Source organism: Photinus pyralis, unplaced genomic scaffold (genome assembly GCF_008802855.1).
Source record: "Photinus pyralis isolate 1611_PpyrPB1 unplaced genomic scaffold, Ppyr1.3 Ppyr1.4_LG1, whole genome shotgun sequence".
Lineage (NCBI taxonomy): Eukaryota > Metazoa > Arthropoda > Insecta > Coleoptera > Lampyridae > Photinus > Photinus pyralis.
The window spans coordinates 254,389-266,184 of NW_022170249.1; the positions used below are offsets into that span (position 1 = coordinate 254,389).

The 11,796-nt window shown below is 35.3% G+C and overlaps 4 protein-coding genes across 6 annotated transcripts; 2 read left to right on the plus strand and 2 right to left on the minus strand.

Moving 5' to 3' along the window:
• The first annotated feature begins 797 nt into the window (after positions 1 to 797).
• On the plus strand, positions 798 to 2,642 carry LOC116159076 (trihelix transcription factor GTL1-like). Of its 3 annotated transcripts, none has more exons than XM_031471974.1 (5): positions 798 to 958; positions 1,012 to 1,137; positions 1,197 to 1,478; positions 1,529 to 1,788; positions 1,835 to 2,642. In XM_031471974.1, exons 2-5 carry the CDS (start codon positions 1,053 to 1,055, stop codon positions 2,162 to 2,164), a joined length of 957 nt encoding a protein of 318 aa, XP_031327834.1. In that variant the 5' UTR covers positions 798 to 958; positions 1,012 to 1,052; the 3' UTR covers positions 2,165 to 2,642. The 3 variants fall into 3 exon arrangements, with proteins under 3 accessions (XP_031327834.1, XP_031327833.1, XP_031327835.1); XM_031471975.1 differs by having other exon boundaries at positions 848 to 1,137; positions 1,835 to 1,979; positions 2,028 to 2,642; XM_031471973.1 differs by having other exon boundaries at positions 798 to 1,137.
• On the minus strand, positions 2,168 to 3,808 carry LOC116159075 (putative nuclease HARBI1). The gene is made up of 4 exons (XM_031471971.1): positions 3,411 to 3,808; positions 3,157 to 3,303; positions 2,838 to 3,105; positions 2,168 to 2,791 (listed from the first exon to the last, which is right to left on the minus strand). Exons 1-4 carry the CDS (start codon positions 3,614 to 3,616, stop codon positions 2,249 to 2,251), a joined length of 1,164 nt encoding a protein of 387 aa, XP_031327831.1. The 5' UTR covers positions 3,617 to 3,808; the 3' UTR covers positions 2,168 to 2,248.
• Positions 3,809 to 8,490: 4,682 nt separating this feature from the next.
• Positions 8,491 to 9,689, plus strand: LOC116160452. Its single transcript, XM_031473644.1, has 2 exons — positions 8,491 to 9,180; positions 9,233 to 9,689. Exons 1-2 carry the CDS (start codon positions 8,529 to 8,531, stop codon positions 9,457 to 9,459), a joined length of 879 nt encoding a protein of 292 aa, XP_031329504.1. The 5' UTR covers positions 8,491 to 8,528; the 3' UTR covers positions 9,460 to 9,689.
• A 648-nt stretch (positions 9,690 to 10,337) lies between these two features.
• Positions 10,338 to 11,189, minus strand: LOC116158734. The gene has a single exon (XM_031471566.1). The coding sequence runs from the start codon at positions 11,187 to 11,189 to the stop codon at positions 10,338 to 10,340; it is 852 nt and encodes a 283-aa protein (XP_031327426.1).
• Between the last annotated feature and the right edge of the window lie 607 nt (positions 11,190 to 11,796).

Consider the following 11,796-nt stretch of genomic DNA (forward strand, 5'->3'; position numbering starts at 1 on the left):
ATAAACTCTATTGCAATTTGTTGCCACATCTTTTCCTTGTCCTTCCACATCACAGCATCACTTTTTTGGACTCGATTATGTGCTTATATTTTTTTTACGAAGTTTACTAAAGCATCTACCTCTTCATTGCTAAAGTTTCCTAATCTTGAATTTTATTTGTCTTCCATCACTTTTTTCACTAAATAATTAGGGATACAACTCTAGTAAACAAAAAAAGAATAGTGTCTAACCTTAAAATTGTAGTATCCCTAACGTCGAATCAGCTGTAAAAATGTCGCCACATTCGAAATACGTATCGTACGATGTTATGACGGAGGAGCAAAAATGCTATAATTTCCTCGTATCGCAATCCTTCCAAGAAGTAACCTTCAATTAGATTTCTTAGTGGGTTATCCATGCTTGCTGTAAGAATACTCCTTTTAAAAATAACGGGAAAATGTTGGAACAGGGTAAACGATAAAGTCAAGTAATAGAATATTGCGCGCGTACAGTAAAATAACGGAGGCCTTAGCGTTTATCGATTTCCGCTGTGTGCCTGTAGGCTTTTTAATGACGGGTATCAGTTCCCAAAATATTATATGAATGAAAAATATTAAGGCGGTAGGGTCCTTACCATCACAGGTTTGCAGAACCAGCTTAGACACACGACACGCCGAATAACTAAAACACCAAGTTTGTCGGAAAAACTGATGCGTTCAGCGCTGTTTACTTCATGTCTAAACATCTCGCAACTGCAACTTCGCAATTGCAAGTTCACATCTCGCCATTTACGCTTATTTTAAATTGTTTAGTGGCACCCAGAGCTTCCGTAAATTCAGCTGTTATTACGACTTTCAATTACTTTGGGTGCGGTCGAAAACTTACTGCAAATGCATTGTTTGCCGAGAATACATAAATAAGTGGTCATAAATTTACTGACGCTTACTACATTTACTTCAACTTTAGTGAATAATTTAAAGTACGCATGCGTCAATTTTTACACCTTTTACTGTAAATGCTTCTCGAAAATAGGTGGTAAAACGACAGTAAACAAAACAGCTGATCAGTTTAAAATGGAGTTAACCTTAATTGATGCTGATACTAATAAAGAATTTAAGTTGTTCCTGAATGAAGAGGATTACAATAAGGCCGTTAATGGTAATATGCTTCAAATTACTTTGAAATTCCTAAAATGTGTTTGTAATTTACTTTTTTAGATGTCACATTTGCAACAGTACTTTTACAACATGCAATAATTAACAGTAAAGCCTCTTCTACTGTTCCCGGGAATAAGAATCCAACACGCCAATCATTGGATACTGATACTGAAACATTAGGAATTAACTGTTCACAGGAATTACCGAATGACAGTGAAGACGTACTGTTGTCCCCATCAAGTGACAATCTACTGTTGTCCCCAGCCAGTAACAATCCGTTGTCCCCATCAAGTGACAATCTATCGATACCGATTAATGAAAATGATTCGGAAAATACAGAAGGTATTGTAAAATGTATTCTATATTGAAGTAATACTTTTCGTAAATTGTAGATATTTCTGGCCGTTGGTCACACGAGGGAATATTATTATTGCTGGATGTATATCATACAAAATCAGATTTGTTGGTAAAGGGTAAAATAAAACAGAAACTGTTTTGGGAGCAGATTGCTTCTTTAATTAATAAAAAGGGATATAATGTAACAGCAAAGCAGTGCCAAACAAAACTTGCTACCCTTAAGCGACAATACAAAAAAATTAAGGACTACAATAACACTTCAGGCAACGATAGAAAGGAGTGGATTTACACAGAAGTATGTACAGTTTATTCTTATACTATGTAGTTTAGTGATATTTTAGAAAATGGATGAACTATTTGGCAATAAACCGTGGGTTGAACCTGTAGCAACAGCATCCTCTTCTCAAAACCCAGAACCATCACTTAACTTGCCTGCGACGATGCCTTCTACACCGACAAGACCTAGTCTATCAAACACACCCCAAAGTAGGTGCTTATTGTTTACATGTAAATTATTCATATCTTATTATTTAGAGACCAACTCAAAAAAAGTAGTCGACATTCTTACGAAAATTCGAGAGGACCGGGAAAGACACCACAGTGAAAGAATGGCCAAAAGCTCGGAAGCAATTGCTTTATTAAAACTCTTGGTCGAACAAATTGCAAAATAAAAATGAAAAATTTGTAGATATTTATTATAATAAAAGTGTTTTGATGTTTTACAGTGCATAAGAGTATTGTTATATTGTCAAATGTCATATGTCTTCACGGGTAGGTAATGCAGCAGCAATTGCATCACGTTTTTGTTTAGCCAATGCCTTTTCGTTTGTATCTACATTGCCATTAACTCCACATTGAGTGTTATTCTTATCGGATGTATGCAACGCTAAAGGTTGAAACTGATCATTTTTTAAAAGGCAAATATTATGTATAACACAGCATGCAATAATGTATTGTGGAATAAGGTCAGTTCTGATCATGGGAAGATTATCTAATAATCTTCTCATTCTTCCCTTAAGAAGTCCAAATGATCTTTCAATTACCATTCTGGTGGACGAGTGACAATAATTGTAGTTTTTTTGAGCTCGAGTTAGGTGACCATTGTCTTTGTAAGGCACCATCATATGCGTATGCAACATATACGCAGCATCTCCTAGTAAGTGTACATCACCAGGAAATTTGGCAGCACTCTTTAAATACTCTGCTACTTCGGATTTCATAAAAACCCTTTGGTCATGCACTGCACCAGGATACCCTGCATAGCAGTGTATAAACATTCCTTTTTCATCACAGACACCCTGGAAAATATCTATTATATTGCTTTGTAGCCAAATATGCAACAACCTGTAATTGTATCGAATGTATTCCTTTTCGGTTCACATATGCCTCTGGATGCTCTTTTGGAGCTGTAATTGAGATGTGTGTGCCGTCAATTGCACCGATTACACCTGGAAAACCAGACATATTTTTAAATGCTGCTACACTTGCAGTAATTTTTTCAGTTGTTGGCCACATAATGAAACTGTGTGAATAGTTGTACAAAATTCTAACTACGTTCCTCACACATACTATTGCAGTAGCTTTCCCAACACCGAAACGATCACATACTGATCTAAAATAGGTTAGCATGAGTATATAAATTTATCATATCAACATGTCCAACCTATAAGAATCGGGAGTTCCCAGAACCCATAACGTTATAAGAAGTTGCTTTTCAGCTGGTATCGCAGGTCGTCCTGGTTTTACCGTTCTTTCTCTAATTTTGTCCGCTATTAATTCTAAAATAACTTCAAAGGTTCTCCTTTGCATTCTGTAAATGTAAAAACATCAATAAATCAATAGCTACTTTATACAAAATAAGAATAATGGCACACCAACCGGTTCTGGCTTTTGCTATCGGAGATGTAATTCTCTTACCTAAAATGTGATTGAAATTGTGAATCTCCATATAAGTGTACCACATTTTCCACATAATTTTCAATTCTAGGAGTAGCTTCCTTTCTCTTGTACCGTGTATTTGCGGTAATTGCAAAAAGCTCTTCATCTGAACTACTAGAATCATCTATGATTTCTAATAAATTATTTATTACCACAATTTTTAAAACATTCGTATCCATTTTCATGAATAGAAATAGAAAGTGAATGATGAATGATAGATATTGAAGGTTATGGTAAGATCACAAATGCACAGTTTACTGAAAGCTGGTCTAAATTTCAAAACGTACAAATTGTAATATCAGTAAAAGCAAATAAAAAACCCCTTTACTGCGGTTACGCTGCTAGCTTTGCTGTATTTTTACGTAGTAAGTTTTCGACCGCACCCTTTATGTTCTGAAAGTATATCGTATTCAGCAAAATATTTAGTTCGACGCACACCTACTTGACAATGGTAACGGTAAGTTATCTTTCAGATCGTGTTACAATTTAAGCTTTTATCAGTATTAGTCAGCGTCTGCATCTTACGTTTTTCATTCATAAGAGCAACAGTCTGTATCTGTAGCTAATGTTGACGTCGAATTTTGTTATTAATTGCATTTATATTATTTGATTATGATTGATTACATTTTGTGACGGTTTTTTTCGAAACCGTATAAATTGCTTATTTGGTTAAGAATTCAGTAGTTTTTTTGAGATTGTATTTCAGGCTTTAACGTTCTAATTTTCCTTGCGCTTAATTTTCACTCCGTGACAGCATATTCATTGCATTGTGACATTTAAATGTTATCACTGCTTATCCCCTTCTATGTATGTTTTTCTCCTTGTCCTGCAATTCAAAGTTGGAATCTTTAAAGTTTTTAAATATTTGGGTCACCTGAGATTGATTAGGGGAACCCCGCTTTTATACATTTCCCCAGAAAAAGTGAAAGTCTTCTTCTCTTCCTGTTGCAACTCTCGTGCAAGATTGAAGTGTGGTTAGCTGTATTCTAATTAAAATTTATCCAACTCATCGTGAGGATTATTTAAGAAGAAGGCTCCTTTTGAAGCTGGAATTATTAGTTGGCAATTTGGGTTCTGCTATTATTGGACCAGCGTTCATTTTCGCATTTGGGCGGATTATTGAAGCGTTAAGTGGATAAAGGTGTCATGTAACATTGAGATAAAGTTGAGAAAATTAAAGTTAAAGTTTTTAACTTGGTACTTTTTTATGATTGCAAGACAAAATCCGGCTTACCTCAATACGTGTCGCATTCAGGAATATATCTTTTAGGCTTCAATCAAATATGAATTTTTTTTATTTATTTCTATTTTAAAGGGTAATTTTGTACATGACACCTTTATCCAATATTAGTCACACTTATTTAGACATGGAGAAAAGTAATACATATATTGTGTAAACGAAAAATTTTATTCTGCCAATTTTTAAAGAAAACAATAAAAGTTAAGATTAAATATATAGATTAGTTTGTCTTTCTGGCCTTTTTCTTAGATTTTTCCGTGGTATGGGATTTCTCGTGTTTGTCAAAAATTTTTTCATAGTACCAGCGATACTCTTCCTTAACAAACTTTACTTGCTCTTTTAAGTTCCCTATCTTTTCGTTTGAAAGGCTTCCTCTATTTCCTTGAACCCTTGTTAAATTTACATGTTGTGGTTCAACAAGTTTGTGGGCCGCTTTCAAAATGTTAACCTTTTGAAAAGGTTCTTCTTCATCCAGAGTCTCTTTATAAAAATATGATCCATATTCATTCACTCTTATCCATTTAACTTGATCTCTAAATTTAACTTGTTGTTCTAAAGTGTTCTTCTTTTTGTTAGTTAAATGCAGACGTTGCACCAGTATTTCAAGATCCAAAAAGTATGGTTTCATATCAATACAGATAGAGGTTTTAGCACTTGCCTTTAGTATAATTTCGCGGTATTGATCTGGAACATAGATGTTCTCCACTAGTCTCATTTTTCGTTCAATGCGCCCAAAATCTCTATCAGAGTCCAAATACGAATGCCCCACCTCTGGAAACTTGTGGTCTATAACTTGGAATATGCCTTTCATCACTAAGTACTGGTACAAAGTAATGATGTTAAAATTTTTATTTTGTCCGGCACATGAGTCCGACCAAATGATAAGGTGGGTGAATTGCTCGCCATGTGCATCTTTGAACAGTTCAGCGAATCTCATCAAGCAGCTACCTATTTCTATGCTTCCTCTATTAGCTTGATCTTCCGTCCACGTAAAAAAGTACGATTGATGTCCTGCAGATGTTATAGTGTGAATCCCAAAATTATACAACCACATCTGGCGTAGGTAGAAAGCTTTAGATGTCGATAATTTCGGGAGCGGCATCGTTTGCTGCAAGTCCATCGTCATATAGCAAATATTAGGTTTTGTACTTGCTAACTGGCGATCTACACGTTGTTTGTCAAAAGCTAATTTGTACTTTTGTTTATGTTCGTTAGTACCCTCACCAGAATCGCACGTGGAGCATGTATCGCTTTTGGGATCGCCAAACCCTAAATTAAATTTAGTTGAAAAAATCTTACTGTAGGAACTTCGTGTGCACTTAAAATAATCTGGTAACTTATTTTCAACACAATGTTCGAGATAGAGTTTGTGCATAATGGTTATATTTAGAACTGGCGCCAAATACATTCTGTGGGGATTGTGATTTCTCGAATAATGCGATTCTTCGGCAGGAAACTTTTTAATATGGTTAATGATGCACTCAACAACATCATGTTTAAGTTTATGAGGCCTATTTGAATGATGACCCCTTTTATCGGGAGTGGAGCGATTATAAATCGGCTCAGATCGATGGGCGACAATTCGATGATTAATATCTTTCATTCATTCTCAGTTTCGATGAGGATTTGAATTAAAGAAAAAATCTTTTTTAGACACGTTTTTTATATTTACTAATGCGGCTATCGATTTCAATCTATATCAGGTCATCTTCAGGCCGAGCGTCATATGGTGAAGTGAGGGTGCATATAATATTTTTAACGATGTTCTATAATATGTGAATTAGTTGTCAGGAATGATAGTTTAAATGTAATAAAAGTGAGGTTGTGTACTATCCTTGCCAGGGATCTGTGCCCCTGCGTCATCATTTATATTTTATGGTGTAATATGAAAAAAGCTAGTCAAATTATGTCAGTAATAATTATATGTATAATATCCTTGAATGATAATGTCGATGGGTTTTTGGCAGAACATCGTAAGCGACATATTTGACAATTTTACGTTTTTTGGTGTAAACTGTCGCTTACGATAAGCGGAAGGTCCCTGCAAAACATCATAAGTAAATAATTAACCGTTTTCTTTCAATTTAAAAAAGAAAATTATCGTAAGCGCCAAATTTTATAAACAAAGCCTGTCAAAACATCGTAAGCGAGGACCTTTTACCGGCAGAACATCGTAACTGTTACGAAAATTAGGAGAACGTGGCGCTTACGATAGAAATTCCTAACCGTGTCGGGCGCTTGCGTCATTATGGCTGTTTGTTGATCAGGTAATGGTGCTGTTTGATTTGTGGCTAGTGACTACTTATTCATTTTTAAGCGTAGACTTGGGTGAGTTTTGCAATTTTATGTAATGTAGAAATTAGAAACTTTAATCATTATTTATAAGTAATACGTTGCTATTTTATAAATGACAATAATGTTTGGTGTAGGAAATGGCCTCGTTACGAAGTAAACATTTGGTACAGTTAGCATTAAATACTGAACGCAGCGGAGATTTAGATCAATTAGATCAAATCCCCTCTATGAATGGGGAGAACGTCGATTATGAAAACATGTTTATGACCAGTTCAGATGCTTTTGACATAGACAATATTCCAATTATTATTGCGGAAAACGATGATATAGCCACTCAGCATTTAGGGCAATTATTTGTCGATAATAACTTAGTAAATGCCCCTTTATGGTCTGAGGTAGATGAGCACAATGAACGTCAGATAGAAACAGGAATATTGGAAGAATCTATCGATAGTACTAATACCTATTTAACACGCCTGGTAGATTATTCGTCTAGCTCAGAATCGGAACCTGAACAAAAAACTTCAAAAATAAAATCCAAATTTAAACGATTTGATTCTGACTTGTCCTTTAATGAAGTAAATAACCAATATGCTACTGATTCTGATGTAGAAGAACCGATGGATGAATTATTAACAGAGATTGTTGGAGAATCCGGTTTGAGAAAAGCTAAGTCACCCAATAAAAGGCACACACGAAGGATTCAAAAACTTTTGGGCGCTGGGAAGTCTGTGCAAGACAACCCTTGTAAGACCAAAAAATGTCAAAACTCTTGCGCAAAAAAATTCACTGAACAACAACGCCATGAAATTTTTGAATTTTATTGGGGTTTAGGAAGTCTTCAAAAGCAGCGAGATTGGATTTTGCTGTGCATCGAAGAAAAGAATATAAAGAGAAGACGTAGACGTGATGTCGAAAACAGCAGAAGAGTCAGAACCTTTAAGTATGTCATACCATGGAATGAAGAAAAAACAGAAGTTTGCCAACAATTCTTGTTGAAAACTCTATGCATATCACAAATGACGTTGAGGTATACGAAAAACAATGCGGTAAATTTTACATGTGCTAAAACGGATAAACGAGGCAAGCACGAACCTCACAATAAAACGTCATTACAGGATAAACAGCTGGTTCATGAATTTATTAAAAAATTACCTGCAGTACCATCACACTACTGTAGAGGTAGCACCGTAAAGAAATATCTACCTACAGAGTTGAGGAATGTATCTTTTTTATACAGAATTTTTAAAAAGGATACCTTAGAATACCTCAAAATAAAGACCAAAATATCTCTAAAGGTGTTTCGAGAGATTTTCTCCAACGATTTTAATATAGGATTTCATCTTCCTAAAAAAGATAAATGCTCTACATGCGAATCTAGAAAGGGTCAACAGTTTACATTTTCAGCAGAAGATGAAAAACGTTACGAAATTCATTTAAAACACAAAGAAGAAAGTAAAAAACTATTTTTGTCCGATCAAAAAATTGCAAAGGAAGATAAAACTTTTGTATGTGCAAGTTTTGACCTGCAAAAGGTTTTAAATACTCCTCATGGTGATAATATGCTGTTATATTACTCACGGAAATACGCGGTATACAATGAAACAGTATATGAAAGTGGAACAAGGCGCACGTTTTGCTATTTGTGGGGTGAAACCGACGGTAATCGTGGCTGCGATGAGATCTGCACAATTATAAATAAATATTTGCAAGACGTTGACCAGCGTGTTTTTGTCAAATTCGTTGTGCTTTACTGCGATAGCTGCTCCGGGCAGAATAGAAACAGGGCCATGTTGAGTATGTTGCATCAATTTTTAAAAAGTTCCAAGAACGTCCATCATATAAAAATAGTGTTTCTTCTTCCGGGACATACGTACATGCCCGTAGACTCGGTCCATGCAACAATAGAACGCTTCATTAACAAACGCACCGTTTGGGCGCCATCGGAATGGCATACTTTAATCGCTAATGCGAGGGTTAATCATACACCTTTTGAGGTAATTAATATGAAGCATACCGATTTCATGTCTTGGAAAGAAGCGGCTAAAAATGTATTACCAAACAAAATTAATAAAACAAAAGAAGGAGAAAAAATTTTACTGAGTCAGCTAAGAATTGCTTCTTTCAAAAAAGGTGAAGATGTCATTAAAATTCAATATTCTTTTTTGGACTGCGACGGACAACAAACTGTAGAACTTCGTCAACCACGTAAATGTTAGTATAAATTATGATGTTTTATAATAAATGCTTATGCTTTTGTTTATAGCTAAAAGGTCAGCCAGCAGTCTCCTAGAAATGCCGAAAATAGGAAATTTATATCCATCACCGCTCCCAATTTCTGCCTTGAAGTTAAAGAATTTAATGGACCTATGTGCCAAGCGCGTGATTCCAGAACGCTACCACAAAGAATACGAAAATTTTAAGGGTACGATAGAGGTTGAAGATACATTGGCAGAAACGGATGAAGAGGATGAAAAAGTTGAAGAAGACTGAGATTTGTCTAAGCAGAGCTCCTAGAATTATGTTGTTTATTTTGTTGTTTTTATTTACTTCCATTTATAAACAATTGACCTATTTGTTTATAATTTCATTACTTCTTAGAAACAAATAGCTGAGCCTATAATTATTTAGAAATTCACATCCAGAAACGAGCAGAACATCGTATGTGTATCGTAAGCGGCTAAGATTTAAAACACAATTTTAATATTTTCTTGGCAAAACATCGTAAGAACCAAAATTGCTTAAAAAATCAAATTTTTTTTTAAAATAACCATTGTAAACGAGTTTTAATGATAAAAAAAAACGCCGTATAAAATTTCATTGCGATACGACATGAAATACAGTTGCTATCAGAAAAAGTCGTTTCCTGTAAAAAGTAACATTTGGCGCTTACGATGTTTTGACAAAACACCATCGATGTATGCTCAGAGATGGCGGCAGCGGCGCTAAAAATCTTATTGACATTACGAAGTTTTGTTATGCTGTGAATTATCTGACGAATTTGTAAAGCGCAATTAATGGTCGGCAAAATATCTTAATCTGCGCCTAATTTGTAAATATCCAAGAAATTGCCTTACTCTAATTAAACTAATAATCAAAACAGTGTCATGTTTTATGCAACGCTGATGTAAGAAACAACTACAATTTTACTATAATTGATAGTTTAAAAATGAATCTTGTAGAGTTTGGGCAGTAAGAAGTGAAATTTCAAGCACCCAAATCAGTTGATTGACTCATCGAGTGTAATTTCTTGATATGCCCAGTAAAATCTGTAGAAGGCTCAAGAATTAAAAAAAAATCTCATGTCAGTACATGTATATTGTTACAATATTATTAATACATCAGTGTGTTAATAACATTTCAGTAATAAACTAATCCGTATCCGAATCGTAATCTGAACTTTCGGAGCAATTACCAATATTAATTATCATTTCGTTTACAGTGAAATCTAATACTTCTTCTCGTTTATACCACGCCTTTATAACGTCTTCTGTGTGTCGCACACAATTGGCCCAAAACGTTTCGTCACATTGTTGCAGTGCCTCGTTCCACATAGAAATTACACTGTGGTCACTGTAGCCGTCTCGTCCAATATGTTTATCGTAATAACTTTTAGCATGTGCCCACACCAACTCGATAGCATTAAATTCGCAGTGGTAGGGTGGTAATCGTAAAACATCATGTCCATGGTTCCTAATGATGTTGTCGACCTCATATTGTTTTTGGATTCCTAACGATTTTATAAATGAATACAGCTCGGGCTTGAAGAGTGTAGAATCAAAAGGAATATTTCTTCTGGTCAACCCAGCAACCATATCACCTTTAGTCCAAGACGATGTGGGCAGTTTCTCTAATGTAGAGTGGTATGGTGCATTATCGATGACAATTAACGAAGGCTCTTCCAAGTTGTTTAACAGATTATTGATAAGCCATTTCTTAAAGAGATCTCCATTCATTTCCCCATGATAGTCCTCTTTCAACGACTTCGAGACAAATAAAAGAGAAGCGTTCTGTATAAACCCGGTGCTTGTACCAGCATGGACAATAATAAATCTTTTCCCATCGTAACCTGCAGGTTTTCGCACACTTTTTAAATCTTCATCTTGCCATGACTTTCCGGGGTTTCCCTTTGAATAAATCCATGTCTCATCCATGAACACAATTGGTCTTCGACTAGATGAACGTATCTCCTGCATATATTGTCTAAGAAACTTGGTTCGCATTTCTGCAATGTTCGGCTTTTCTATCAATGCCCTACGATTGGAGTCTTTTTTGAATTTAAATCCAAGGGCATGTACCGCACGATTTAAACTTCTGTCACTTAATAATACATGGGAGTTTTTGATTTCAGCATTTAACGCTACCACCGTGACATGCTTCTCTGTAAATAATTAGATACATTTTAAAAATGAACTAAGAGTCAAGTATTATAATGAACTCACTTTGTGCATACATGTTATACAATGCATTCCGAATGCACATTTTTGATGTTTCCGGCAGATTTTGGTTTGGCACGTGGTCGTTTTTTCCCAGGACTTGACAAAATTGGATTGACAAGTGCTCGAGACTTGATTTTTTTGACCATCCTGACAGATATGCCTAGGGCGTTAGCTACACGCTGTAATTCTACGATCATATACACTGGAGTGTAAATACTAACTACGTACCTCTTGGACACAAGACACAGGCAACAAAGGTGCGCCATTTTCTTTCTCTTTTTCAAAATACTGCAGAAGGTTAAACACAAACTGCTGTGATTGTGTGTGTAAGGTAGCCATCGCAATGGGTATTACCCAATCGGTACAAAAAATAGGTAGGTGTATGAAGTAG

Coding starts and splice junctions, on each gene's coding strand:
- LOC116159075 (XM_031471971.1), bottom strand. CDS start 3,616: ATGAAAATGGATACGAATGTTTTAAAAATTGTGGTAATAAATAATTTA. Junction 3,304..3,410: donor CAATTTCAATCACATTTTAG/GTAAGAGAATTA, acceptor TTACATTTACAG/AATGCAAAGGAGAACCTTTG. Junction 2,792..2,837: donor TACATTCGATACAATTACAG/GTTGTTGCATAT, acceptor GATATTTTCCAG/GGTGTCTGTGATGAAAAAGG.
- LOC116160452 (XM_031473644.1), top strand. CDS start 8,529: ATGCTGTTATATTACTCACGGAAATACGCGGTATACAATGAAACAGTA. Junction 9,181..9,232: donor ACTTCGTCAACCACGTAAAT/GTTAGTATAAAT, acceptor TTTTGTTTATAG/CTAAAAGGTCAGCCAGCAGT.
- LOC116159076 (XM_031471973.1), top strand. CDS start 1,053: ATGGAGTTAACCTTAATTGATGCTGATACTAATAAAGAATTTAAGTTG. Junction 1,138..1,196: donor TTACAATAAGGCCGTTAATG/GTAATATGCTTC, acceptor TTACTTTTTTAG/ATGTCACATTTGCAACAGTA. Junction 1,789..1,834: donor AGGAGTGGATTTACACAGAA/GTATGTACAGTT, acceptor GTGATATTTTAG/AAAATGGATGAACTATTTGG.
- LOC116158734 (XM_031471566.1), bottom strand. CDS start 11,189: ATGCGAACCAAGTTTCTTAGACAATATATGCAGGAGATACGTTCATCT.